Source organism: Heliconius melpomene, chromosome 11 (genome assembly GCF_056956725.1).
Source record: "Heliconius melpomene rosina isolate 202511_hmr_F chromosome 11, ASM5695672v1, whole genome shotgun sequence".
Classification (NCBI taxonomy): Eukaryota; Metazoa; Arthropoda; class Insecta; order Lepidoptera; family Nymphalidae; genus Heliconius; species Heliconius melpomene.
Genome location: NC_140399.1, coordinates 7,285,544 through 7,311,604, shown reverse-complemented (window position 1 = coordinate 7,311,604; position 26,061 = coordinate 7,285,544). Strand labels below are relative to the sequence as shown.

General features: G+C 31.9%; 2 protein-coding genes across 2 annotated transcripts; both read right to left on the bottom strand.

Moving 5' to 3' along the window:
* Nucleotides 1-1,465: 1,465 nt before the first annotated feature.
* On the bottom strand, nt 1,466-3,484 carry LOC146534659 (uncharacterized). Its single transcript, XM_085193681.1, has 2 exons — nt 2,983-3,484; nt 1,466-2,134 (listed from the first exon to the last, which is right to left on the bottom strand). Exons 1-2 carry the CDS (start codon nt 3,167-3,169, stop codon nt 1,752-1,754), a joined length of 570 nt encoding a protein of 189 aa, XP_085049807.1. The 5' UTR covers nt 3,170-3,484; the 3' UTR covers nt 1,466-1,751.
* An 11,076-nt stretch (nt 3,485-14,560) lies between these two features.
* Nucleotides 14,561-16,595, bottom strand: LOC146534658 (uncharacterized). Its single transcript, XM_085193416.1, has 2 exons — nt 16,094-16,595; nt 14,561-15,245 (listed from the first exon to the last, which is right to left on the bottom strand). Exons 1-2 carry the CDS (start codon nt 16,278-16,280, stop codon nt 14,863-14,865), a joined length of 570 nt encoding a protein of 189 aa, XP_085049542.1. The 5' UTR covers nt 16,281-16,595; the 3' UTR covers nt 14,561-14,862.
* Between the last annotated feature and the right edge of the window lie 9,466 nt (nt 16,596-26,061).

Sequence of the window (26,061 nt, the reverse complement as noted above, 5' to 3'; positions counted from 1 at the left end):
GCTGATTTAAAATGACATCTTGACCTTTCTAATAATGAGATTAATTTATTATGTAAACGACATGTTTTGTATGTACGTCAGTTTAGTATAGAATGGGAGTGTTATCAGTTACAGAAAGTCTCACTAACGAATATTTCACTCCAATAATCACTGACAAGAGGGATATTGTAGAGAAAATCAGTATTAATATGGAACAACTGGTATGGTTGTCCGACTTAATAACTAAATCAAGACTAATTGAAGAATTAAAGCTTCTAGATAAGAGCAACTTGTTCTTGAAGGCAACAACCACGTTTAGAACAATACCGGTTAAATGGTTGGATTTGATCACCGAGAATTCAGTTTGTGCGTGACGTATTTGTCATGGATAAAGTTTAACTTTGGTGTACTGAAATGTAAATTGAGCTATTATCTGTTCGTTTTATTGTGAAATATTATTATAATAATATATGATTTAAGTAATTTTCGATGTATGTTGATTTTAATAATTTAAAATTCGTGGTGCGTTCAGGAAGTGCTTAAATTCTGGCAGAATTTGAGCACTTCCCAACTTGCAAATTTTATAAACGAAAAAAAATGGAAATGTGAAATATCTTTTTACTACTTAAAAATAAAGTTTCAAATACGTGTGAATTTAATATGTTATTTAAATATAATCCCAATAATCCACATTGAGTAACTCTCCTAAATGCTTTCCCTATTTAATCTGTACCCAATAATTTATTTTGCTTATAATGACATAGTGGTTAGGAAATTGCATTAAGTTGCGTGAATACAGGTTCAGATCAAAGCTCATTTCACCGAGCACAGCTTTCCTAAACAGCTGTCTGCCTTGCTTGTATTATAGTATAGGGTGTGACAGCGACCGTAGTTGGCTCAGCCAGTAAGATATGAGCTCCTAATTAGCTTTGTTGGGAACTCTCTTATAATTTAATTAACTCTTTAGATATTGTGTAGAAAGTTCATTATTATAATACAATAGATAGTGTTTCCGTCTTCTGACTTTATAAATTGTATAAATATTATATAGAAATTGTTAATTAGTGTAATGAAATATTCAACAGGTGGTGCACTTTGCATTCATTGTATACCCATTTTTAAAGTTTTTTTGACTGAACGAAGAAGTTTAGTTAGTCGAGTTCAATAACTAACAAATTGTCCGAATAAATGTACTCGTATATTAAATACAAGAAAGAATTAAAAGAAAAATGTTGTAAGACAGCGTGAGAAGTCATGATAGAAACAGTTGGTGGAATTTAAAACGTTGCATTAATCATTGTAATTAAGTTTTATGGTAAATGTCCCGGGAATAGAAATGAATGTCCATTATCTTTTTGGGCTTTTTTCTTTAAGTTTTAATTTAGTTCTCTTTTGCCATTCAAATTGCATGGAAATAGGTTTTGTGATAAATAAACAGAAATTATTAATAGGAACGAGTAATTTTATTTGATGAAAATCAGAAAATATGCACATATTGAGTTGAGTAGCGGGACTCAACATTGAGCTTTGCCTTGTTACCAGAGCAACGAAAGGAAAATATTAATAAATTATTATTTTCTATTATTCATTCCCCCAATGGAAATCGAACCCATAAGCTTTACGTTTGCAGTCACACGCTTATGCCCCTGTGGCCTCAAATACATACATATGTATTATATATAAATATTCAACGTATAATATTTAATGCGCTCTCCTAACCTAATTCCAATCAATCACAGACTTTCTCCTCACATTGACTTTTCCTTATTTTATCAATGAAAACATTGTGAATTTTGTTCGGCCCTCATCTTACTTGGGTTTGAACGTATATATTTGATGAGTTTTAGAACTTCGTACTTAAATTCTAGCTTCTGATCCAAATTGAACTCCCGGACAGCAGGTAATAGAGAATTGAAGAAGGATCTGTCCTCGTCTTCTCCAGAATGATGGAAATCGGGCAAGCTGGTGACTAGGTTTGGGGTTTTGTCTTCGTCCGACGACTCATCGTCGGTCTGTTCGTTCGTCTGTCCCAGGTATCTACTGTTGAGGAATGTTAGGTGTTTCGCGTGTGTGTACTCTCGTTGGCCCGACTTCCGCTTCAGATGTCTGACGTAGGCGTCCCGGATGTTGCGCCATTCGCTATGCAACTTGCGAACTGAAACAATTATCACACGTTATAAGCATTGTTATAACTAATTCCTTGAAGTCGATTAAGATTTTTTTAGTTACATAACTATTAATTAGATAATAATAGTAATCGAAGTATAGTTGTATTTTAATCTAAGCAAGTGTTGCATTACTAATTATAAGAGATAATAATTAAATTTCTTTACAGAAAGTCGTCTCCTTAATTGAAACTGCATGTAAAATAGAGTTTGAAAGGAAAAAAAGAATAGAATATTGAACAGAGACGAAAATAGTTAATGTAAACACAACATTAACATTCAAAATACTTTAAATAATAGTTTTTTATTAGTTGTTTAACATTTTATTGTTAATTAGCTACTAAATACAAGAAACTATTCTTAAAATGTCCCATTTCTGTCGCTTTTCCCTTTTTCTCGCAATACTCATAAACTACAGCTGTATAATGTGAAACACGTTTATATGACTCATATTAATTTTACGACGTAACCGTTTCTTGAAATACTTATGCCAGCATTCATTAACTTAATAGAAAATTTTATTTACCTGCTTTACTAACTTAAACTTTATATATAGAGGATATATATAATATTTTATTAGCAAAAGATATTTCTTTTGAACATCATTATTGCCCATACTGTTACTTATTAACATGGCGAACGCTACTAATTCCTAACAAAGTTTTTTAATTTTTATTTTAATAATAAGACAAAATAAATTACATAAAATCTATTTTCTAGTCTCTGTCTATTTATCCAATGAAATGTTGAGTTACTTAGTACAAAAATAATGAACTAATATTTACTATGGACATGTGCAACTTATTTAAATATGCAATTGAAAAGAAAACAAACTTACCAACGTCACATTGTTCTAATTCGCTCATACTATCGAAATCTGTTATGAACACCCTGGCCACCTTGCTCCAGGCCGTCCGCTTGACTACGCTCTTGTACCTGTGACCCTCACTCCCCGCGGCCCATAACTCTTCATATTTCTTTATTTCACCTATAAAAGCCTCCCCGTCCAGTGAATACTCCATCATGTTGAACGTTGGGCTGTAATATTTTTGCTGTAAATGTAAATTTTGATTAAATTGATTGAGAATATTATGGAGAAAAAATTATAATATAATATCCAGTTTTTATATTGGTCCTAGTTTTATTTTCTTTTTGCAAATATTATTTCAATCTAGATGAAATGCTAAAAGTGACTATTTTTTTGTTTTTTGTTTTAATGGCCTGATTTTGCGATGACAGGCGCAAAATAATCTGCCAGTGTCACGTATAGTAGAAAACACACGAATGATATGGTTCAGTAAATTTTGAGAGGAAATATGAACTGATATATATATGTATATATATATATATCATGTATCCATTCCATTATCATGTGTATATATATATATATCATGTATATATATATACATGATAATGGATGAACTGGAACAATAACCTAAAACAAACAAATATTACATTACACATATGTACAGATAAAAATAAACACTAAGAAAAAAACAAAAGTGACTATTATATTTATTTTCATAAGGATGAATATCAAAATGACGCGGTAAGGAACGCGGTCGCGTAGCGACGACGGTTGTTATTAACATGACAGAATAAATTGCATGTCAAATTAGAAAGTATTTTAATTTATTGGTATATAGGTGTAATGTAATGTTATATAGGCTATAGCACTTCTGAAGAATGCAGCTTTCTTACAAAACAAAAACAAAGTAAATCGATCCAGTAGATCCAGAGATCTTAGCGTTCAAACAAACAAACAAACAAACAAACAAACAAACAAACAAACAAACAAACAAACAAACTCTTCCGCTTTATTATATTAGTAACTCTTCCGCTTTATAGATAAATATTTGTATAGTTCAAGCGGGCGTAGCCGCGTACGGGTCCACTAGTTATTTATATAAGTCTGTTAATTTTATGTGCTTATAGAATGAAGTACCACTTTCTAATTTAAAAAATCCGATTTAATACTATTATTGACGCCTGTATTTTAAACAGAAATAAAAAGAAATAGACTAACTAACTAACATTACTGAAAATATAAGATTTATATTTCTTTTCTTTCTTTCTTTCTTAGGGGGTGATTTAAAATAAACCACGAAACATGTGTTCAATGAAATATTTTTATGATATGAAAATTACATACAAACTTTTAACCCCTATTTCACACCTTTTGGGTTAAAATTTTACAAAATCCGTCCAAATTTCGCGTTTCTCCCATCAGCGGTAACGGCTGTGCGTGCGTCTTACCTCAATCTGTGAGTAGAAGTCCTTATATATAGATAATAAAGTAAATGTACATAAAAAAAAATTATAAGTAATGTTAATGTAATCTATATATATAAAAGGACTTGTCCTCACTGACTGAGGTAAGACGCACGCACTGCCGTAACCGCTGTGCGTAGAAACGTGCAATTTGGACAGATGTTTACTTTCGTAATCTGGACAGCCACTAAGGGAGTTTGAACAATTTTAACCCTAAAAGGGTGAAATAGGGGTCGAAAGTTTGTATGGAAAAACAATTAAATCGGCACCGATTTTCATAAAATTTGAAATTTAGATTTTTAAAAGTATTTCATTGAACACGTGTTTCATCGTTTTCTAGAATTCTTCCCCTAAGGGTGCAAACAAGGGGTTGAAAGTTTGTATGGAAAAATCTTTAAATCTTAAATCCTATATCTTATAAAACAAAGTCGCTTTTCGTGTCTGTCTGAACTTTCTAACTCTTCTTCTTCTAAACCACCCAACGGATTTTAAAGCGGTTTTCACCATTAGGTCGAGTATTTCTCAGGGAAGGTTTATATATAGTTTATTATTTGTACATTCTTATGTAAATTAACATAAATACGATAAATATGTATAAAGTCCTACCCGTTGAGACACTTTCGCGCATGCGCTGCTTTAATGGTAAGTACTACATGAAAAAATGTACTGGAGTATTGTTCCTCTTAATAAGATCTACAAAAAAGTCAGCGAGAGCATATTCGTATCTTCTAAGAATAACGTGCAGTGATCATATTTCTGTCTAAAAATTGTAATTTCAATATATTTTTTATTGTGAGGGATATTTTTCCATAATGGTATTAATCCTTATCCTTTAAAATACTTTATTAATGTTCTACGTTAAACGAAGATAAAATTAGCTTTTTACACTATTTCGAAATTGCGAATAGTTTTACAGAAAAACGCATTTAATTGTTGACACATCCCGCCGTTGACACATCAGCTGTATGTTACTCAAGTTTCACTTATCCCTTAGTCTCAGCATATAAATAAGTATATTAGTTACGTTTTTCATTTTAATAAGTACTTTAGAAGTTGTTACAGTATCAAACAATCCTTGCTGCGAAACGGCTCGCCACTCGCCATGCGTCCCGCGACGTTTTGCTTAAACAAGCGCGTCTGCCCGCCTGCCTTACACGCATCGGTGGTTCAGTGGTAGAATGCTCGCCTGCCACGCGGGCGGCCCGGGTTCGATTCCCGGCCGATGCATTCTATTTAATTTTCCTCACAGGCAGCCACGTTTCAGGGACAGAATACCCTCTTCAGCATTAACCACAAGCTCGAAAAAAAAACCCGTCTGCCTTTATAGCAACGAAGAATTAGATGCGTTTGCACGTATTGGATAATTGGAGTTGATTGTATTATTTCAGCACGATATATTTGGTTTCATATTTTTTATAGTAGTTATTAGTAGGTAGGTTTTTGTTCATAATTTCTTCCGTTTAAAAATAGTAATTTAACTATCTAAAAATAGTCATTTAAATATATTTTAATAAAAACTTGAAATGATTAGTAGCAAAGATTTAAAATTACAGTGCCTACTAAAAAATCCTTGGTGTGTAAAACTATTGGAAAATCCTTATTGAAACTACGAAAATGCGGGTTGTATTAAGGTTTAATTAATTTTCACATTATCTTAAGTGCTTTGCAAACATACATTATATGAATAATCCAGTAGTAAAAGCGGGCGAAGCCGCAAGGGGGTCGCTAGTCTATTAGGGATGAGTTCGATATAACAAAACGTAACTTGTAACCGATACGATGCCGAAACCATACCATATCGATATTTGTTTCTAAAAAACCGTTATCATAGAAACTTATCAAAACTATCAGATGCGTATTAAAACTTAAAATCACACACAGCAACTATCGCAACGAAAACGTAAAAACGAAAACTTCGCATAACACGAACTAAGTAACTACTTCTCTTTCTAACTATATGTTTCTCACGAGTGTAAAAGAAATGAAGCGAATATCCGATAACTTGCATCTATAAGATATTATTACTTTACGTTACAAAAAAGAACTTCTATATAATGGGAATAAGGTTGAAATTTGGTTAAAATATTCATATTATTTTCACACTTGAGTGGATTCGACTTTTAAATTCTAAACGTTTGTTTTTAAGTGACAAATGCTTATTTGAAATTTATTTTAAAATTTTTAATATTTTAGAAATAGTTTAGTATTGTATTTAGTCCTTTGCGATACGTATTGCGGACGAGGTTTCCTTAAAAATTGTGCATTTCAGTGTGTGTATATACTTTTTTTTAACAACAATTTCTATATAGTTTAAAATTAATTAGTGTTAGTGTATAGCTTAAATATATTAGTGTATATAGACATATTTTTTTTCTTAAAAATGTCGTAAAGTCTCATCTCTCTGTATACTTGGTGATTTACTTTATATTCATAATACTTTTAAAAAACGCAACCAGCGTTTAATGTCAATTTGCCTTCATTTTATATCGTTAAAAATGATTTAACGTTTGTAAACTGTATTATCAATATCTGAAAACCGTTTTTGATATCGTTATGAAAACCATATATCGGTTACATAACCGTTATCGAAAAAAAACGATAACGCCCATGTCTATAGTCTATATATATAAAAGGACTTGTCCTCACTGACTGAGGTAAGACGCACGCACAGCCGTAACCGCTAATGGTAGAAACGTTAAATTTGGACAGATGCTTACTTTCGTAATCTGGACATCCACTAAGAAAGGATTTTGTAAAATTTTAACCCTAAAGGGGTGAGATAGGGGTTGAAAGTTTGTATGGAAAAAAAGTTAAATCGGCACCGATTCTTATAAAACTTGAAATTTAGATTTTTAGAAGTATTTAATTGAATGCGTGTTTCATAGTTTTCTAGAATTCTCCCGCTAAGGGTGCAAATAAGGGGTTGAAAGTTTGTATAGATTTTTTTTTAACCGGCATCAATTTGTATAAAATTTGAAATTTGGACTCTTAAAAGTATTTAATTGAACATATGTTTCATGGTTTTCTAGAATTCTTCCCCTAAGGGTGCAAATAAGGGGTTGAAAATTTGTATGGAAAAATTCTTAAATCGCTACAGATTTTTATAAAATTTGAAATTTAGACAATTAAAAACATTTCATTGAACACATGTTTTATGGTTTATTAGAATTCACCCCCAAAATACGCAAGCGAAGCTGCGCGCGTCCGCTAGTTAAATATAAAATTTGAAATTTAGACTCTTAAAAATATTTCATTGAACACACGTTTCGTGGTTTATTAGAATTCACCCCTAAATAAGCAAGCGAAGCTGCGCGCGTCCGCTAGTAAAATATATATTACAAAGAAAAAGTAATATAAATATCAGTTTCAGTTATATTTGACTTATAATATTCGTTTGTATAACTCATTATTCGATAAAATCAGCATTCCTTCATTCCTTGTGTCGGAAGCCTATCGGAAACTAGCACTCGGCAGTACCAGCTGTCTGATATTAGAATGTTCTACTGAATTTTATTAGGCATATTTATTAATCTTCTTATTATTTCTGATATATTGTTTTTAATATGGCGCACTTTGAAGGATGTACTTATCAGTCTTTAATAATTTCAGTAATAATAGCTTTACCTGCTGTCAAGTGAGAATAACTAAGAAATTTGTGTATTTTGTTGGAAATAAGTATCAAAAATGATGTAATCCATTGCCAGATACTAAGCACGTTTTTAATCACGTGCCAGGCAATTCTAAATTTTAATAAGCGCCTACGAACACCATGAGAGCAATGTTACAATAAGAAAAATAATATTTACCATTGTGAAGAAAAATAAAGAAGGACCAATACATTATCTTTTATATTGTTTTAAAAAAGAAATATATGTATATATGATATATAATGTAATTTGAATAAAGTACTATTTTATGCATTTTATTTATCTATTTACTGCTACAGTAATCACTAGTCAATAAATATGCAAAGAGAAACTTTCAGTTTGTATAAAATAACGAAGGTCTGGCTGCAACAGGCTCTTATTCCTTAAAGTAATATTCTGATATATATATTTTCTTGATAAGTGGACAATCTAACATAAAAGGAAATTTTCTATTTGAAGTACTATTTGCTTAGATAATTGATACACGTAACATAGTCGATTGCAGTTGCGAGTAGCTAAAATTGTTGGCAATTCACCTTAATGTAACCGTTGCTATAAAGTGAAATAAGGTCAAGTATATAACATTCATATTAAACTCTCTATTCTATCTGTTTTAGGTGAGTTAGGTTAGGTGTACGTACTGTATCACGACGGTTTTGGGTTCGATTCCCACTCGAGGAAGTGAAATATTTATCTACGTTTATATTTCCATTTCTTCGGTCTGGTGTCGAGGCAAAGCACGGCGTTGAATTCTGACACATCTGAAGATGAAAAAAAAAATTTATGATCATTTCAAAATTTGTTTTGCCATTGCCCGAGTTCCAGTAACCAGTTCAAACTATAATAATTGAAAAATTTTTGGGAAAAGGAAAACCGGCGGTAGAAGAAAATCATGGCTAAGGAACATCAAGGAATGGACTGGAATTAAAAACGCCGTAGATTTGATTCATTTGGCAGGACTAAGTATGCGAAGTTGACTGCCAACCTTCACTAGTCGGAGAGGCACTTTAAGAAGAAGAACTCGAACACTAGGAACATTAATGCGCATTTTCAAGGGGCAAAAATCAACAATTGGGTCTCGAGTCTGCTCCGACTTTCTCTTCCTGGATGCGCTGGAAAAATCTATGGAAAATTTAAAAAAAATTTAAGGGCCAAAATTTCGAAAATGGTGAAGAATTCGGAACATGTCGTATGTATTAAAAATAGTGTTCTCCTCTACCACTGGTCTCAAATAATTTATCTATTACCCTGTATAATAAATTAGATAAAGCACACCCATTTCTATACTTACGAAGTAGTGATGAGAAAATGTGCCAAATATATGCTAACGTGGCAGTCCACAATCGACTCTTGCTGGTGTACTTAAGAATTTTGGCAATGTCTCAGAGGATATATTTACTAATTTTCTAGTAATGCCCGCAAAGACGGTTTTAAAGAAAATTGGCTTACATATTCTATCAGGTACTAAACTTATGTAGAATTGAAAGTAGGAAGGTACATTTAATAATAAAAAATGTATAGCAAATTATTAGATACTAGCGGCCTGCCCGCAGCTTCGCCTGCGTGAACTACGTTATTATTATTTCTGTTTCCATGAGTACCTACGTCCTATAAGTAACTCCTATACAAAATTTGAGATTCCTAGCACATGTAGTTTCTGAGATTTCGTGATAAGTGAGTGATCTTTCGATTTATATATATATAGATGAAGCTACTTAAAATTGTAGGTACATATAATAATAAAAAATATATTGCAAATTAATAGATATGTCTTATTATGAAAATTAAAGAGTCAATAATTTTTTGTCAGATACAAAGATATTGCTTAATATCTAGGTAGTGTAAAATTTGTAATTATAAATCTATTCTAAACTTATACTAAATCTGTAGAAAAGTCGTTTCTGTACATTGAAAATACTTAAAAAAAATTAGCCAGGGTGTTATATGATAACTAACAGAATCCATTTCCAGCATTTTTAGAATTTTTATCTGTTTGTCTGTTTATGTGAAAACGTATCACGTAAAACAAATTTAAGCAACTTTTATACATAAAAATTATAACTCAGAGTTACTACGAGAAAATTATAAGTAACTTAGTTTTTATTTCATTATAATCGCTTCACTCTATCAAAAGATATAAGTATTTAAGTTTTTAAGAAGTTCATATTTGAGATGGCAGAAATAGACACATGTAACTTTTAAACATTCTAATACTTTAGTACAACATAAGCGGGCAGGCCGCTTGTGTTAAAATAAGTTAATGCAGCTTATATTGATATCAGTTCAAGTTGTAGATACTATTGGTAAACTAGGACGCGCTATGTAAAGTAAGCACAAGTAATTGAATTTGAAGTCATCGTCTAGTCTAGAACTTCCGCAAGTACTCGAAGCTTTAACAACAAATGATTTCGAGTTTACCTATATCTTGTAAGTTATAATATCCATACCTATATTATAAATTCGAAAGTAACTCTGTCTGTCTGTCTGTCTGTCTGTCTTTTACGCAATCAGGGCCAAACCGCTAATTTAATTGTGATAAAATACTCATATAGATATACTTGAGGGTCCCGGGATGAACATAGAATACTTTTTTTTCTCATATTTGTAATATTTTCGATATATACCAATATATTAAAATAATTAATTTGACATGCAATTTATTCCGCCATGTTAATAACAATCGTCGCTACGCGTTGCTAAGCAACGGCTTGCAAAGTTTGCTGTTTTAAGAAAACGTCACCCAAAGTGAGTTTGCTTAATGCATCTCCCTATTGAAAACTGAAAATAATTTCATAAATATATTTAACGACCAAGCATTGACCAGACTCTTTAAGTATACTTAAAGGTATCGATCTAAAAAACAAATAGTAAAATTGGTTTTCCCAGTAACGTTTATAACATTAATATGTATTAATTCAGGACCTGGGGAACACTCGCAAGCACGCGCTAACACGATGTTAGGGATTGGGGCCGTTGCCCTTTTTAATTTAGCAGAGTACTCCTGTGACGTAGCAAACAGAGGGTTGCCTGTCCAGCTGCACCCATTTCACTTGGACTTTGTATGACTCATTTGTCTTTTACAGTAAGGTGTAAGCTAATATAATTTAAATATTTACTTTGTTAAGAATTTGTTTAGCGTAATACTGCAATGAACGTGACTATAGACGACGGTTGTGAATTTAAATCTCAGTTTGAGGAATTTCTTCTATTATCTAGTAGTTTTTTTATTAAAATTGTGGCATTGAATGTAAGTTCCAATACGCAATTTCTCTAAATAGGTATGCCTTGCAATATGCAAAGAGAAACTATAGCTGATATAAAATTAAATGAATAACAAGGTGCTATGGAATTCATTAATAATATCGAAGTGAAACTGTGCTACAGTTAGTTATCGTTTTCTCAAGATACTTTTTTTTAGCTTTACACTGTATCCCTAATGTAGCAGGGTAGGAAAAGGGAGCCTAGTGCTAAGACACTCCGTTCGTCACTTTCAGCCAAATTATGGAGGCATTGCGAGTTGATTGGTGGAACTCAACGCCGCGCGAAGAAATGAAAAGTGAGAATCGAACCCACCCGCTTCCTTTAAAATCACAACATTCTCCTCCTCAACAATTTAAGTGCTTTATTTTTAGAAACATAATATTCTTCATGTCTCATATGAGTTCTTTCGGCTCCTCACACATCCTCCCACATGTTTGCTTCTGATATATTAATGAAGATGACAGATTCATAGCTGATGAAGTCATATTTAAAATTGAAATAAGTACTTACGTTACATCATTATTATATCGATGGGAAGCTCATGTTTACGATCTTTTTGACAGGTTATTACGTTTTTATCGCATCTCTATAGAAACCGGTTTCTCATATAGTAGAGGCTATTTAAATAATTATCGGTTCTGGAGTTATCGTTATCCGAAAAAACCTATTTGGATACATTATCTGTTTGTGGTCGGCTCTAATTTCGAAACTAGATTTCTACATATAAACGAGCTTAAAAAGGAAGTAATCTGTGATTGATCGATAAACAAGGCATTCGATTCAAGTTCTCAAAGTTTACGTCAATAAATCGTAAAACAAAGCTAATGAAGTATATATTTAACGTTGTTAGCTATTACAGCAAATAGAGCACTTTTACTATGTGTAAGTATTAAAATAACTTAGAATGGTAGTCTAAAAGTTCAACTAATATTAACTTAATATCGTTGTAAATATGCTAACAAATCAATCACTCAACAATAATAAAAATATGAATATAATTAGAAGATAAGAAGATCTTTACAATTTCGATAATTAATTTATATTCTCTACTATATGAAATAAAATAAAAGTAAATTTTGTATTACTTACTCTTTTGAATGATATGAAAATCTACAAAACGAAAAAACAAACAGATTTCGCAGATTCACATTAAATAAACGATATGTTAAAGCTTGATGCGTTAGTTAATATTACGTTGAAAATAAAAATGAATACAAAAAATACTTAAGTAACACGTGATATAACGACGGAAACGGTTCATTTTTTGCTGTTGTTCCTGTTTTGCGTGTGTTTACAAGTCAACCTTCACCTTTAAGAAGTTGTAATGCTATTCTTGAATGAAGATATCCAGACCATACCTAGTCTGTATCCAGTATTTGCTTTGGTTATAATAGCAATTTATTTTCTCCATGATTAATAGGTTTTTTCTTTTGTTTCAGGCACATGTGGTCTCAGCCTTCGAGCAGAGCCTGTCAAATATGACGCAGAGATTGCAGCAACTAACTGCTACAGCCGAACGAAAGGTAAACCTCCTTTCCTTTCTTGTTATAATTTCAATGTTATTTTACATACGCTGGCATTGTACTGCTAGGGAAACCTGATTTATAAACAATAGAAATTCCAATTAAAGCACAAGGATCGGTTTCATCTTGAGGCCGTCGAGGTGCAGATGGTGTGGGTTCGATCCCCAGTCGAGGCAATAAATTATTCGTTCTGGCATTAAGCTCGACATTGAGTTCTGCACTCAACAGCCAATAGCTCAAGCTGATTTAAAATGACATCTTGACCTTTCTAATAATGAGATTAATTTATTATGTAAACGACATGTTTTGTATCTACGTCAGTTTAGTATAGAATGGGAGTGTTATCAGTTACAGAAAGTCTCACTAACGAATATTTCACTCCAATAATCACTGACAAGAGAGATATTGTAGAGAAAATCAGTATTAATATGGAACAACTGGTATGGTTGTCCGACTTAATAACTAAATCAAGACTAATTGAAGAATTAAAGCTTCTAGATAAGAGCAACTTGTTCTTGAAGGCAACAACCACGTTTAGAACAATACCGTTTGAATGGTTGGATTTGATCACCGAGAATTCAGTTGTGCGTGACGTATTTGTCATGGATAAAGTTTAACTTTGGTGTACTGAAATGTAAATTGAGCTATTATCTGTTCGTTTTATTGTGAAATATTATTATAATAATATATGATTTAAGTAATTTTCGATGTATGTTGATTTTAATAATTTAAAATTCGTGGTGCGTTCAGGAAGTGCTTAAATTCTGGCAGAATTTGAGCACTTCCCAACTTGCAAATTTTATAAACGAAAAAAAATGGAAATGTGAAATATCTTTTTACTACTTAAAAATAAAGTTTCAAATACGTGTGAATTTAATATGTTATTTAAATATAATCCCAATAATCCACATTGAGTAACTCTCCTAAATGCTTTCCCTATTTAATCTGTACCCAATAATTTATTTTGCTTATAATGACATAGTGGTTAGGAAATTGCATTAAGTTGCGTGAATACAGGTTCAGATCAAAGCTCATTTCACCGAGCACAGCTTTCCTAAACAGCTGTCTGCCTTGCTTGTATTATAGTATAGGGTGTGACAGCGACCGTAGTTGGCTCAGCCAGTAAGATATGAGCTCCTAATTAGCTTTGTTGGGAACTCTCTTATAATTTAATTAACTCTTTAGATATTGTGTAGAAAGTTCATTATTATAATACAATAGATAGTGTTTCCGTCTTCTGACTTTATAAATTGTATAAATATTATATAGAAATTGTTAATTAGTGTAATGAAATATTCAACAGGTGGTGCACTTTGCATTCATTGTATACCCATTTTTAAAGATTTTTTGACTGAACGAAGAAGTTTAGTTAGTCGAGTTCAATAACTAACAAATTGTCCGAATAAATGTACTCGTATATTAAATACAAGAAAGAATTAAAAGAAAAATGTTGTAAGACAGCGTGAGAAGTCATGATAGAAACAGTTGGTGGAATTTAAAACGTTGCATTAATCATTGTAATTAAGTTTTATGGTAAATGTTTAAACTTTCAAAATGCAAATTACATCCCGGGAATAGAAATGAATGTCCATTATCTTTTTGGGCTTTTTTCTTTAAGTTTTAATTTAGTTCTCTTTTGCCATTCAAATTGCATGGAAATAGGTTTTGTGATAAATAAACAGAAATTATTAATAGGAACGAGTAATTTTATTTGATGAAAATCAGAAAATATGCACATATTGAGTTGAGTAGCGGGACTCAACATTGAGCTTTGCCTTGTTACCAGAGCAACGAAAGGAAAATATTAATAAATTATTATTTTCTATTATTCATTCCCCCAATGGAAATCGAACCCATAAGCTTTACGTTTGCAGTCACACGCTTATGCCCCTGTGGCCTCAAATACATACATATGTATTATATATAAATATTCAACGTATAATATTTAATGCGCTCTCCTAACCTAATTCCAATCAATCACAGACTTTCTCCTCACATTGACTTTTCCTTATTTTATCAATGAAAACATTGTGAATTTTGTTCGGCCCTCATCTTACTTGGGTTTGAACGTATATATTTGATGAGTTTTAGAACTTCGTACTTAAATTCTAGCTTCTGATCCAAATTGAACTCCCGGACAGCAGGTAATAGAGAATTGAAGAAGGATCTGTCCTCGTCTTCTCCAGAATGATGGAAATCGGGCAAGCTGGTGACTAGGTTTGGGGTTTTGTCTTCGTCCGACGACTCATCGTCGGTCTGTTCGTTCGTCTGTCCCAGGTATCTACTGTTGAGGAATGTTAGGTGTTTCGCGTGTGTGTACTCTCGTTGGCCCGACTTCCGCTTCAGATGTCTGACGTAGGCGTCCCGGATGTTGCGCCATTCGCTATGCAACTTGCGAACTGAAACAATTATCACACGTTATAAGCATTGTTATAACTAATTCCTTGAAGTCGATTAAGATTTTTTTAGTTACATAACTATTAATTAGATAATAATAGTAATCGAAGTATAGTTGTATTTTAATCTAAGCAAGTGTTGCATTACTAATTATAAGAGATAATAATTAAATTTCTTTACAGAAAGTCGTCTCCTTAATTGAAACTGCATGTAAAATAGAGTTTGAAAGGAAAAAAAGAATAGAATATTGAACAGAGACGAAAATAGTTAATGTAAACACAACATTAACATTCAAAATACTTTAAATAATAGTTTTTTATTAGTTGTTTAACATTTTATTGTTAATTAGCTACTAAATACAAGAAACTATTCTTAAAATGTCCCATTTCTGTCGCTTTTCCCTTTTTCTCGCAATACTCATAAACTACAGCTGTATAATGTGAAACACGTTTATATGACTCATATTAATTTTACGACGTAACCGTTTCTTGAAATACTTATGCCAGCATTCATTAACTTAATAGAAAATTTTATTTACCTGCTTTACTAACTTAAACTTTATATATAGAGGATATATATAATATTTTATTAGCAAAAGATATTTCTTTTGAACATCATTATTGCCCATACTGTTACTTATTAACATGGCGAACGCTACTAATTCCTAACAAAGTTTTTTAATTTTTATTTTAATAATAAGACAAAATAAATTACATAAAATCTATTTTCTAGTCTCTGTCTATTTATCCAATGAAATGTTGAGTTACTTAGTACAAAAATAATGAACTAATATTTACTATGGACATGTGCAACTTATTTAAATATGCAATTGAAAAGAAAACAAACTTACCAACGTCACATTGTTCTAATTCGCTCATACTATCGAAATCTGTTATGAACACCCTGGCCACCTTGCTCCAGGCCGTCCGCTTGACTACGCTCTTGTACCTGTGACCCTCACTCCCCGCGGCCCATAACTCTTCATATTTCTTTATTTCACCTATAAAAGCCTCCCCGTCCAGTGAATACTCCATCATGTTGAACGTTGGGCTGTAATATTTTTGCTGTAAATGTAAATTTTGATTAAATTGATTGAGAATATTATGGAGAAAAAATTATAATATAATATCCAGTTTTTATATTGGTCCTAGTTTTATTTTCTTTTTGCAAATATTATTTCAATCTAGATGAAATGCTAAAAGTGACTATTTTTTTGTTTTTTGTTTTAATGGCCTGATTTTGCGATGACAGGCGCAAAATAATCTGCCAGTGTCACGTATAGTAGAAAACACACGAATGATATGGTTCAGTAAATTTTGAGAGGAAATATGAACTGATATATATATGTATATATATATATATCATGTATCCATTCCATTATCATGTGTATATATATATATATCATGTATATATATATACATGATAATGGATGAACTGGAACAATAACCTAAAACAAACAAATATTACATTACACATATGTACAGATAAAAATAAACACTAAGAAAAAAACAAAAGTGACTATTATATTTATTTTCATAAGGATGAATATCAAAATGACGCGGTAAGGAACGCGGTCGCGTAGCGACGACGGTTGTTATTAACATGGCAGAATAAATTGCATGTCAAATTAGAAAGTATTTTAATTTATTGGTATATAGGTGTAATGTAATGTTATATAGGCTATAGCACTTCTGAAGAATGCAGCTTTCTTACAAAACAAAAACAAAGTAAATCGATCCAGTAGATCCAGAGATCTTAGCGTTCAAACAAACAAACAAACAAACAAACAAACAAACAAACAAACAAACAAACAAACAAACAAACAAACAAACTCTTCCGCTTTATTATATTAGTAACTCTTCCGCTTTATAGATAAATATTTGTATAGTTCAAGCGGGCGTAGCCGCGTACGGGTCCACTAGTTATTTATATAAGTCTGTTAATTTTATGTGCTTATAGAATGAAGTACCACTTTCTAATTTAAAAAATCCGATTTAATACTATTATTGACGCCTGTATTTTAAACAGAAATAAAAAGAAATAGACTAACTAACTAACATTACTGAAAATATAAGATTTATATTTCTTTTCTTTCTTTCTTTCTTAGGGGGTGATTTAAAATAAACCACGAAACATGTGTTCAATGAAATATTTTTATGATATGAAAATTACATACAAACTTTTAACCCCTATTTCACACCTTTTGGGTTAAAATTTTACAAAATCCGTCCAAATTTCGCGTTTCTCCCATCAGCGGTAACGGCTGTGCGTGCGTCTTACCTCAATCTGTGAGTAGAAGTCCTTATATATAGATAATAAAGTAAATGTACATAAAAAAAAATTATAAGTAATGTTAATGTAATCTATATATATAAAAGGACTTGTCCTCACTGACTGAGGTAAGACGCACGCACTGCCGTAACCGCTGTGCGTAGAAACGTGCAATTTGGACAGATGTTTACTTTCGTAATCTGGACAGCCACTAAGGGAGTTTGAACAATTTTAACCCTAAAAGGGTGAAATAGGGGTCGAAAGTTTGTATGGAAAAACAATTAAATCGGCACCGATTTTCATAAAATTTGAAATTTAGATTTTTAAAAGTATTTCATTGAACACGTGTTTCATCGTTTTCTAGAATTCTTCCCCTAAGGGTGCAAACAAGGGGTTGAAAGTTTGTATGGAAAAATCTTTAAATCTTAAATCCTATATCTTATAAAACAAAGTCGCTTTTCGTGTCTGTCTGAACTTTCTAACTCTTCTTCTTCTAAACCACCCAACGGATTTTAAAGCGGTTTTCACCATTAGGTCGAGTATTTCTCAGGGAAGGTTTATATATAGTTTATTATTTGTACATTCTTATGTAAATTAACATAAATACGATAAATATGTATAAAGTCCTACCCGTTGAGACACTTTCGCGCATGCGCTGCTTTAATGGTAAGTACTACATGAAAAAATGTACTGGAGTATTGTTCCTCTTAATAAGATCTACAAAAAAGTCAGCGAGAGCATATTCGTATCTTCTAAGAATAACGTGCAGTGATCATATTTCTGTCTAAAAATTGTAATTTCAATATATTTTTTATTGTGAGGGATATTTTTCCATAATGGTATTAATCCTTATCCTTTAAAATACTTTATTAATGTTCTACGTTAAACGAAGATAAAATTAGCTTTTTACACTATTTCGAAATTGCGAATAGTTTTACAGAAAAACGCATTTAATTGTTGACACATCCCGCCGTTGACACATCAGCTGTATGTTACTCAAGTTTCACTTATCCCTTAGTCTCAGCATATAAATAAGTATATTAGTTACGTTTTTCATTTTAATAAGTACTTTAGAAGTTGTTACAGTATCAAACAATCCTTGCTGCGAAACGGCTCGCCACTCGCCATGCGTCCCGCGACGTTTTGCTTAAACAAGCGCGTCTGCCCGCCTGCCTTACACGCATCGGTGGTTCAGTGGTAGAATGCTCGCCTGCCACGCGGGCGGCCCGGGTTCGATTCCCGGCCGATGCATTCTATTTAATTTTCCTCACAGGCAGCCACGTTTCAGGGACAGAATACCCTCTTCAGCATTAACCACAAGCTCGAAAAAAAAACCCGTCTGCCTTTATAGCAACGAAGAATTAGATGCGTTTGCACGTATTGGATAATTGGAGTTGATTGTATTATTTCAGCACGATATATTTGGTTTCATATTTTTTATAGTAGTTATTAGTAGGTAGGTTTTTGTTCATAATTTCTTCCGTTTAAAAATAGTAATTTAACTATCTAAAAATAGTCATTTAAATATATTTTAATAAAAACTTGAAATGATTAGTAGCAAAGATTTAAAATTACAGTGCCTACTAAAAAATCCTTGGTGTGTAAAACTATTGGAAAATCCTTATTGAAACTACGAAAATGCGGGTTGTATTAAGGTTTAATTAATTTTCACATTATCTTAAGTGCTTTGCAAACATACATTATATGAATAATCCAGTAGTAAAAGCGGGCGAAGCCGCAAGGGGGTCGCTAGTCTATTAGGGATGAGTTCGATATAACAAAACGTAACTTGTAACCGATACGATGCCGAAACCATACCATATCGATATTTGTTTCTAAAAAACCGTTATCATAGAAACTTATCAAAACTATCAGATGCGTATTAAAACTTAAAATCACACACAGCAACTATCGCAACGAAAACGTAAAAACGAAAACTTCGCATAACACGAACTAAGTAACTACTTCTCTTTCTAACTATATGTTTCTCACGAGTGTAAAAGAAATGAAGCGAATATCCGATAACTTGCATCTATAAGATATTATTACTTTACGTTACAAAAAAGAACTTCTATATAATGGGAATAAGGTTGAAATTTGGTTAAAATATTCATATTATTTTCACACTTGAGTGGATTCGACTTTTAAATTCTAAACGTTTGTTTTTAAGTGACAAATGCTTATTTGAAATTTATTTTAAAATTTTTAATATTTTAGAAATAGTTTAGTATTGTATTTAGTCCTTTGCGATACGTATTGCGGACGAGGTTTCCTTAAAAATTGTGCATTTCAGTGTGTGTATATACTTTTTTTTAACAACAATTTCTATATAGTTTAAAATTAATTAGTGTTAGTGTATAGCTTAAATATATTAGTGTATATAGACATATCTTTTTTCTTAAAAATGTCGTAAAGTCTCATCTCTCTGTATACTTGGTGATTTACTTTATATTCATAATACTTTTAAAAAACGCAACCAGCGTTTAATGTCAATTTGCCTTCATTTTATATCGTTAAAAATGATTTAACGTTTGTAAACTGTATTATCAATATCTGAAAACCGTTTTTGATATCGTTATGAAAACCATATATCGGTTACATAACCGTTATCGAAAAAAAACGATAACGCCCATGTCTATAGTCTATATATATAAAAGGACTTGTCCTCACTGACTGAGGTAAGACGCACGCACAGCCGTAACCGCTAATGGTAGAAACGTTAAATTTGGACAGATGCTTACTTTCGTAATCTGGACATCCACTAAGAAAGGATTTTGTAAAATTTTAACCCTAAAGGGGTGAGATAGGGGTTGAAAGTTTGTATGGAAAAAAAGTTAAATCGGCACCGATTCTTATAAAACTTGAAATTTAGATTTTTAGAAGTATTTAATTGAATGCGTGTTTCATAGTTTTCTAGAATTCTCCCGCTAAGGGTGCAAATAAGGGGTTGAAAGTTTGTATAGATTTTTTTTTAACCGGCATCAATTTGTATAAAATTTGAAATTTGGACTCTTAAAAGTATTTAATTGAACATATGTTTCATGGTTTTCTAGAATTCTTCCCCTAAGGGTGCAAATAAGGGGTTGAAAATTTGTATGGAAAAATTCTTAAATCGCTACAGATTTTTATAAAATTTGAAATTTAGACAATTAAAAACATTTCATTGAACACATGTTTTATGGTTTATTAGAATTCACCCCCAAAATACGCAAGCGAAGCTGCGCGCGTCCGCTAGTTAAATATAAAATTTGAAATTTAGACTCTTAAAAATATTTCATTGAACACACGTTTCGTGGTTTATTAGAATTCACCCCTAAATAAGCAAGCGAAGCTGCGCGCGTCCGCTAGTAAAATATATATTACAAAGAAAAAGTAATATAAATATCAGTTTCAGTTATATTTGACTTATAATATTCGTTTGTATAACTCATTATTCGATAAAATCAGCATTCCCTTGTGTCGGAAGCCTATCGGAAACTAGCACTCGGCAGTACCAGCTGTCTGATATTAGAATGTTCTACTGAATTTTATTAGGCATATTTATTAATCTTCTTATTATTTCTGATATATTGTTTTTAATATGGCGCACTTTGAAGGATGTACTTATCAGTCTTTAATAATTTCAGTAATAATAGCTTTACCTGCTGTCAAGTGAGAATAACTAAGAAATTTGTGTATTTTGTTGGAAATAAGTATCAAAAATGATGTAATCCATTGCCAGATACTAAGCACGTTTTTAATCACGTGCCAGGCAATTCTAAATTTTAATAAGCGCCTACGAACACCATGAGAGCAATGTTACAATAAGAAAAATAATATTTACCATTGTGAAGAAAAATAAAGAAGGACCAATACATTATCTTTTATATTGTTTTAAAAAAGAAATATATGTATATATGATATATAATGTAATTTGAATAAAGTACTATTTTATGCATTTTATTTATCTATTTACTGCTACAGTAATCACTAGTCAATAAATATGCAAAGAGAAACTTTCAGTTTGTATAAAATAACGAAGGTCTGGCTGCAACAGGCTCTTATTCCTTAAAGTAATATTCTGATATATATATTTTCTTGATAAGTGGACAATCTAACATAAAAGGAAATTTTCTATTTGAAGTACTATTTGCTTAGATAATTGATACACGTAACATAGTCGATTGCAGTTGCGAGTAGCTAAAATTGTTGGCAATTCACCTTAATGTAACCGTTGCTATAAAGTGAAATAAGGTCAAGTATATAACATTCATATTAAACTCTCTATTCTATCTGTTTTAGGTGAGTTAGGTTAGGTGTACGTACTGTATCACGACGGTTTTGGGTTCGATTCCCACTCGAGGAAGTGAAATATTTATCTACGTTTATATTTCCATTTCTTCGGTCTGGTGTCGAGGCAAAGCACGGCGTTGAATTCTGACACATCTGAAGATGAAAAAAAAAATTTATGATCATTTCAAAATTTGTTTTGCCATTGCCCGAGTTCCAGTAACCAGTTCAAACTATAATAATTGAAAAATTTTTGGGAAAAGGAAAACCGGCGGTAGAAGAAAATCATGGCTAAGGAACATCAAGGAATGGACTGGAATTAAAAACGCCGTAGATTTGATTCATTTGGCAGGACTAAGTATGCGAAGTTGACTGCCAACCTTCACTAGTCGGAGAGGCACTTTAAGAAGAAGAACTCGAACACTAGGAACATTAATGCGCATTTTCAAGGGGCAAAAATCAACAATTGGGTCTCGAGTCTGCTCCGACTTTCTCTTCCTGGATGCGCTGGAAAAATCTATGGAAAATTTAAAAAAAATTTAAGGGCCAAAATTTCGAAAATGGTGAAGAATTCGGAACATGTCGTATGTATTAAAAATAGTGTTCTCCTCTACCACTGGTCTCAAATAATTTATCTATTACCCTGTATAATAAATTAGATAAAGCACACCCATTTCTATACTTACGAAGTAGTGATGAGAAAATGTGCCAAATATATGCTAACGTGGCAGTCCACAATCGACTCTTGCTGGTGTACTTAAGAATTTTGGCAATGTCTCAGAGGATATATTTACTAATTTTCTAGTAATGCCCGCAAAGACGGTTTTAAAGAAAATTGGCTTACATATTCTATCAGGTACTAAACTTATGTAGAATTGAAAGTAGGAAGGTACATTTAATAATAAAAAATGTATAGCAAATTATTAGATACTAGCGGCCTGCCCGCAGCTTCGCCTGCGTGAACTACGTTATTATTATTTCTGTTTCCATGAGTACCTACGTCCTATAAGTAACTCCTATACAAAATTTGAGATTCCTAGCACATGTAGTTTCTGAGATTTCGTGATAAGTGAGTGATCTTTCGATTTATATATATATAGATGAAGCTACTTAAAATTGTAGGTACATATAATAATAAAAAATATATTGCAAATTAATAGATATGTCTTATTATGAAAATTAAAGAGTCAATAATTTTTTGTCAGATACAAAGATATTGCTTAATATCTAGGTAGTGTAAAATTTGTAATTATAAATCTATTCTAAACTTATACTAAATCTGTAGAAAAGTCGTTTCTGTACATTGAAAATACTTAAAAAAAATTAGCCAGGGTGTTATATGATAACTAACAGAATCCATTTCCAGCATTTTTAGAATTTTTATCTGTTTGTCTGTTTATGTGAAAACGTATCACGTAAAACAAATTTAAGCAACTTTTATACATAAAAATTATAACTCAGAGTTACTACGAGAAAATTATAAGTAACTTAGTTTTTATTTCATTATAATCGCTTCACTCTATCAAAAGATATAAGTATTTAAGTTTTTAAGAAGTTCATATTTGAGATGGCAGAAATAGACACATGTAACTTTTAAACATTCTAATACTTTAGTACAACATAAGCGGGCAGGCCGCTTGTGTTAAAATAAGTTAATGCAGCTTATATTGATATCAGTTCAAGTTGTAGATACTATTGGTAAACTAGGACGCGCTATGTAAAGTAAGCACAAGTAATTGAATTTGAAGTCATCGTCTAGTCTAGAACTTCCGCAAGTACTCGAAGCTTTAACAACAAATGATTTCGAGTTTACCTATATCTTGTAAGTTATAATATCCATACCTATATTATAAATTCGAAAGTAACTCTGTCTGTCTGTCTGTCTGTCTGTCTTTTACGCAATCAGGGCCAAACCGCTAATTTAATTGTGATAAAATACTCATATAGATATACTTGAGGGTCCCGGGATGAACATAGAATACTTTTTTTTCTCATATTTGTAATATTTTCGATATATACCAATATATTAAAATAATTAATTTGACATGCAATTTATTCCGCCATGTTAATAACAATCGTCGCTACGCGTTGCTAAGCAACGGCTTGCAAAGTTTGCTGTTTTAAGAAAACGTCACCCAAAGTGAGTTTGCTTAATGCATCTCCCTATTGAAAACTGAAAATAATTTCATAAATATATTTAACGACCAAGCATTGACCAGACTCTTTAAGTATACTTAAAGGTATCGATCTAAAAAACAAATAGTAAAATTGGTTTTCCCAGTAACGTTTATAACATTAATATGTATTAATTCAGGACCTGGGGAACACTCGCAAGCACGCGCTAACACGATGTTAGGGATTGGGGCCGTTGCCCTTTTTAATTTAGCAGAGTACTCCTGTGACGTAGCAAACAGAGGGTTGCCTGTCCAGCTGCACCCATTTCACTTGGACTTTGTATGACTCATTTGTCTTTTACAGTAAGGTGTAAGCTAATATAATTTAAATATTTACTTTGTTAAGAATTTGTTTAGCGTAATACTGCAATGAACGTGACTATAGACGACGGTTGTGAATTTAAATCTCAGTTTGAGGAATTTCTTCTATTATCTAGTAGTTTTTTTATTAAAATTGTGGCATTGAATGTAAGTTCCAATACGCAATTTCTCTAAATAGGTATGCCTTGCAATATGCAAAGAGAAACTATAGCTGATATAAAATTAAATGAATAACAAGGTGCTATGGAATTCATTAATAATATCGAAGTGAAACTGTGCTACAGTTAGTTATCGTTTTCTCAAGATACTTTTTTTTAGCTTTACACTGTATCCCTAATGTAGCAGGGTAGGAAAAGGGAGCCTAGTGCTAAGACACTCCGTTCGTCACTTTCAGCCAAATTATGGAGGCATTGCGAGTTGATTGGTGGAACTCAACGCCGCGCGAAGAAATGAAAAGTGAGAATCGAACCCACCCGCTTCCTTTAAAATCACAACATTCTCCTCCTCAACAATTTAAGTGCTTTATTTTTAGAAACATAATATTCTTCATGTCTCATATGAGTTCTTTCGGCTCCTCACACATCCTCCCACATGTTTGCTTCTGATATATTAATGAAGATGACAGATTCATAGCTGATGAAGTCATATTTAAAATTGAAATAAGTACTTACGTTACATCATTATTATATCGATGGGAAGCTCATGTTTACGATCTTTTTGACAGGTTATTACGTTTTTATCGCATCTCTATAGAAACCGGTTTCTCATATAGTAGAGGCTATTTAAATAATTATCGGTTCTGGAGTTATCGTTATCCGAAAAAACCTATTTGGATACATTATCTGTTTGTGGTCGGCTCTAATTTCGAAACTAGATTTCTACATATAAACGAGCTTAAAAAGGAAGTAATCTGTGATTGATCGATAAACAAGGCATTCGATTCAAGTTCTCAAAGTTTACGTCAATAAATCGTAAAACAAAGCTAATGAAGTATATATTTAACGTTGTTAGCTATTACAGCAAATAGAGCACTTTTACTATGTGTAAGTATTAAAATAACTTAGAATGGTAGTCTAAAAGTTCAACTAATATTAACTTAATATCGTTGTAAATATGCTAACAAATCAATCACTCAACAATAATAAAAATATGAATATAATTAGAAGATAAGAAGATCTTTACAATTTCGATAATTAATTTATATTCTCTACTATATGAAATAAAATAAAAGTAAATTTTGTATTACTTACTCTTTTGAATGATATGAAAATCTACAAAACGAAAAAACAAACAGATTTCGCAGATTCACATTAAATAAACGATATGTTAAAGCTTGATGCGTTAGTTAATATTACGTTGAAAATAAAAATGAATACAAAAAATACTTAAGTAACACGTGATATAACGACGGAAACGGTTCATTTTTTGCTGTTGTTCCTGTTTTGCGTGTGTTTACAAGTCAACCTTCACCTTTAAGAAGTTGTAATGCTATTCTTGAATGAAGATATCCAGACCATACCTAGTCTGTATCCAGTATTTGCTTTGGTTATAATAGCAATTTATTTTCTCCATGATTAATAGGTTTTTTCTTTTGTTTCAGGCACATGTGGTCTCAGCCTTCGAGCAGAGCCTGTCAAATATGACGCAGAGATTGCAGCAACTAACTGCTACAGCCGAACGAAAGGTAAACCTCCTTTCCTTTCTTGTTATAATTTCAATGTTATTTTACATACGCTGGCATTGTACTGCTAGGGAAACCTGATTTATAAACAATAGAAATTCC

Coding starts and splice junctions, on each gene's coding strand:
- LOC146534659 (XM_085193681.1), bottom strand. CDS start 3,169: ATGATGGAGTATTCACTGGACGGGGAGGCTTTTATAGGTGAAATAAAG. Junction 2,135..2,982: donor ATTAGAACAATGTGACGTTG/GTAAGTTTGTTT, acceptor TAATTGTTTCAG/TTCGCAAGTTGCATAGCGAA.
- LOC146534658 (XM_085193416.1), bottom strand. CDS start 16,280: ATGATGGAGTATTCACTGGACGGGGAGGCTTTTATAGGTGAAATAAAG. Junction 15,246..16,093: donor ATTAGAACAATGTGACGTTG/GTAAGTTTGTTT, acceptor TAATTGTTTCAG/TTCGCAAGTTGCATAGCGAA.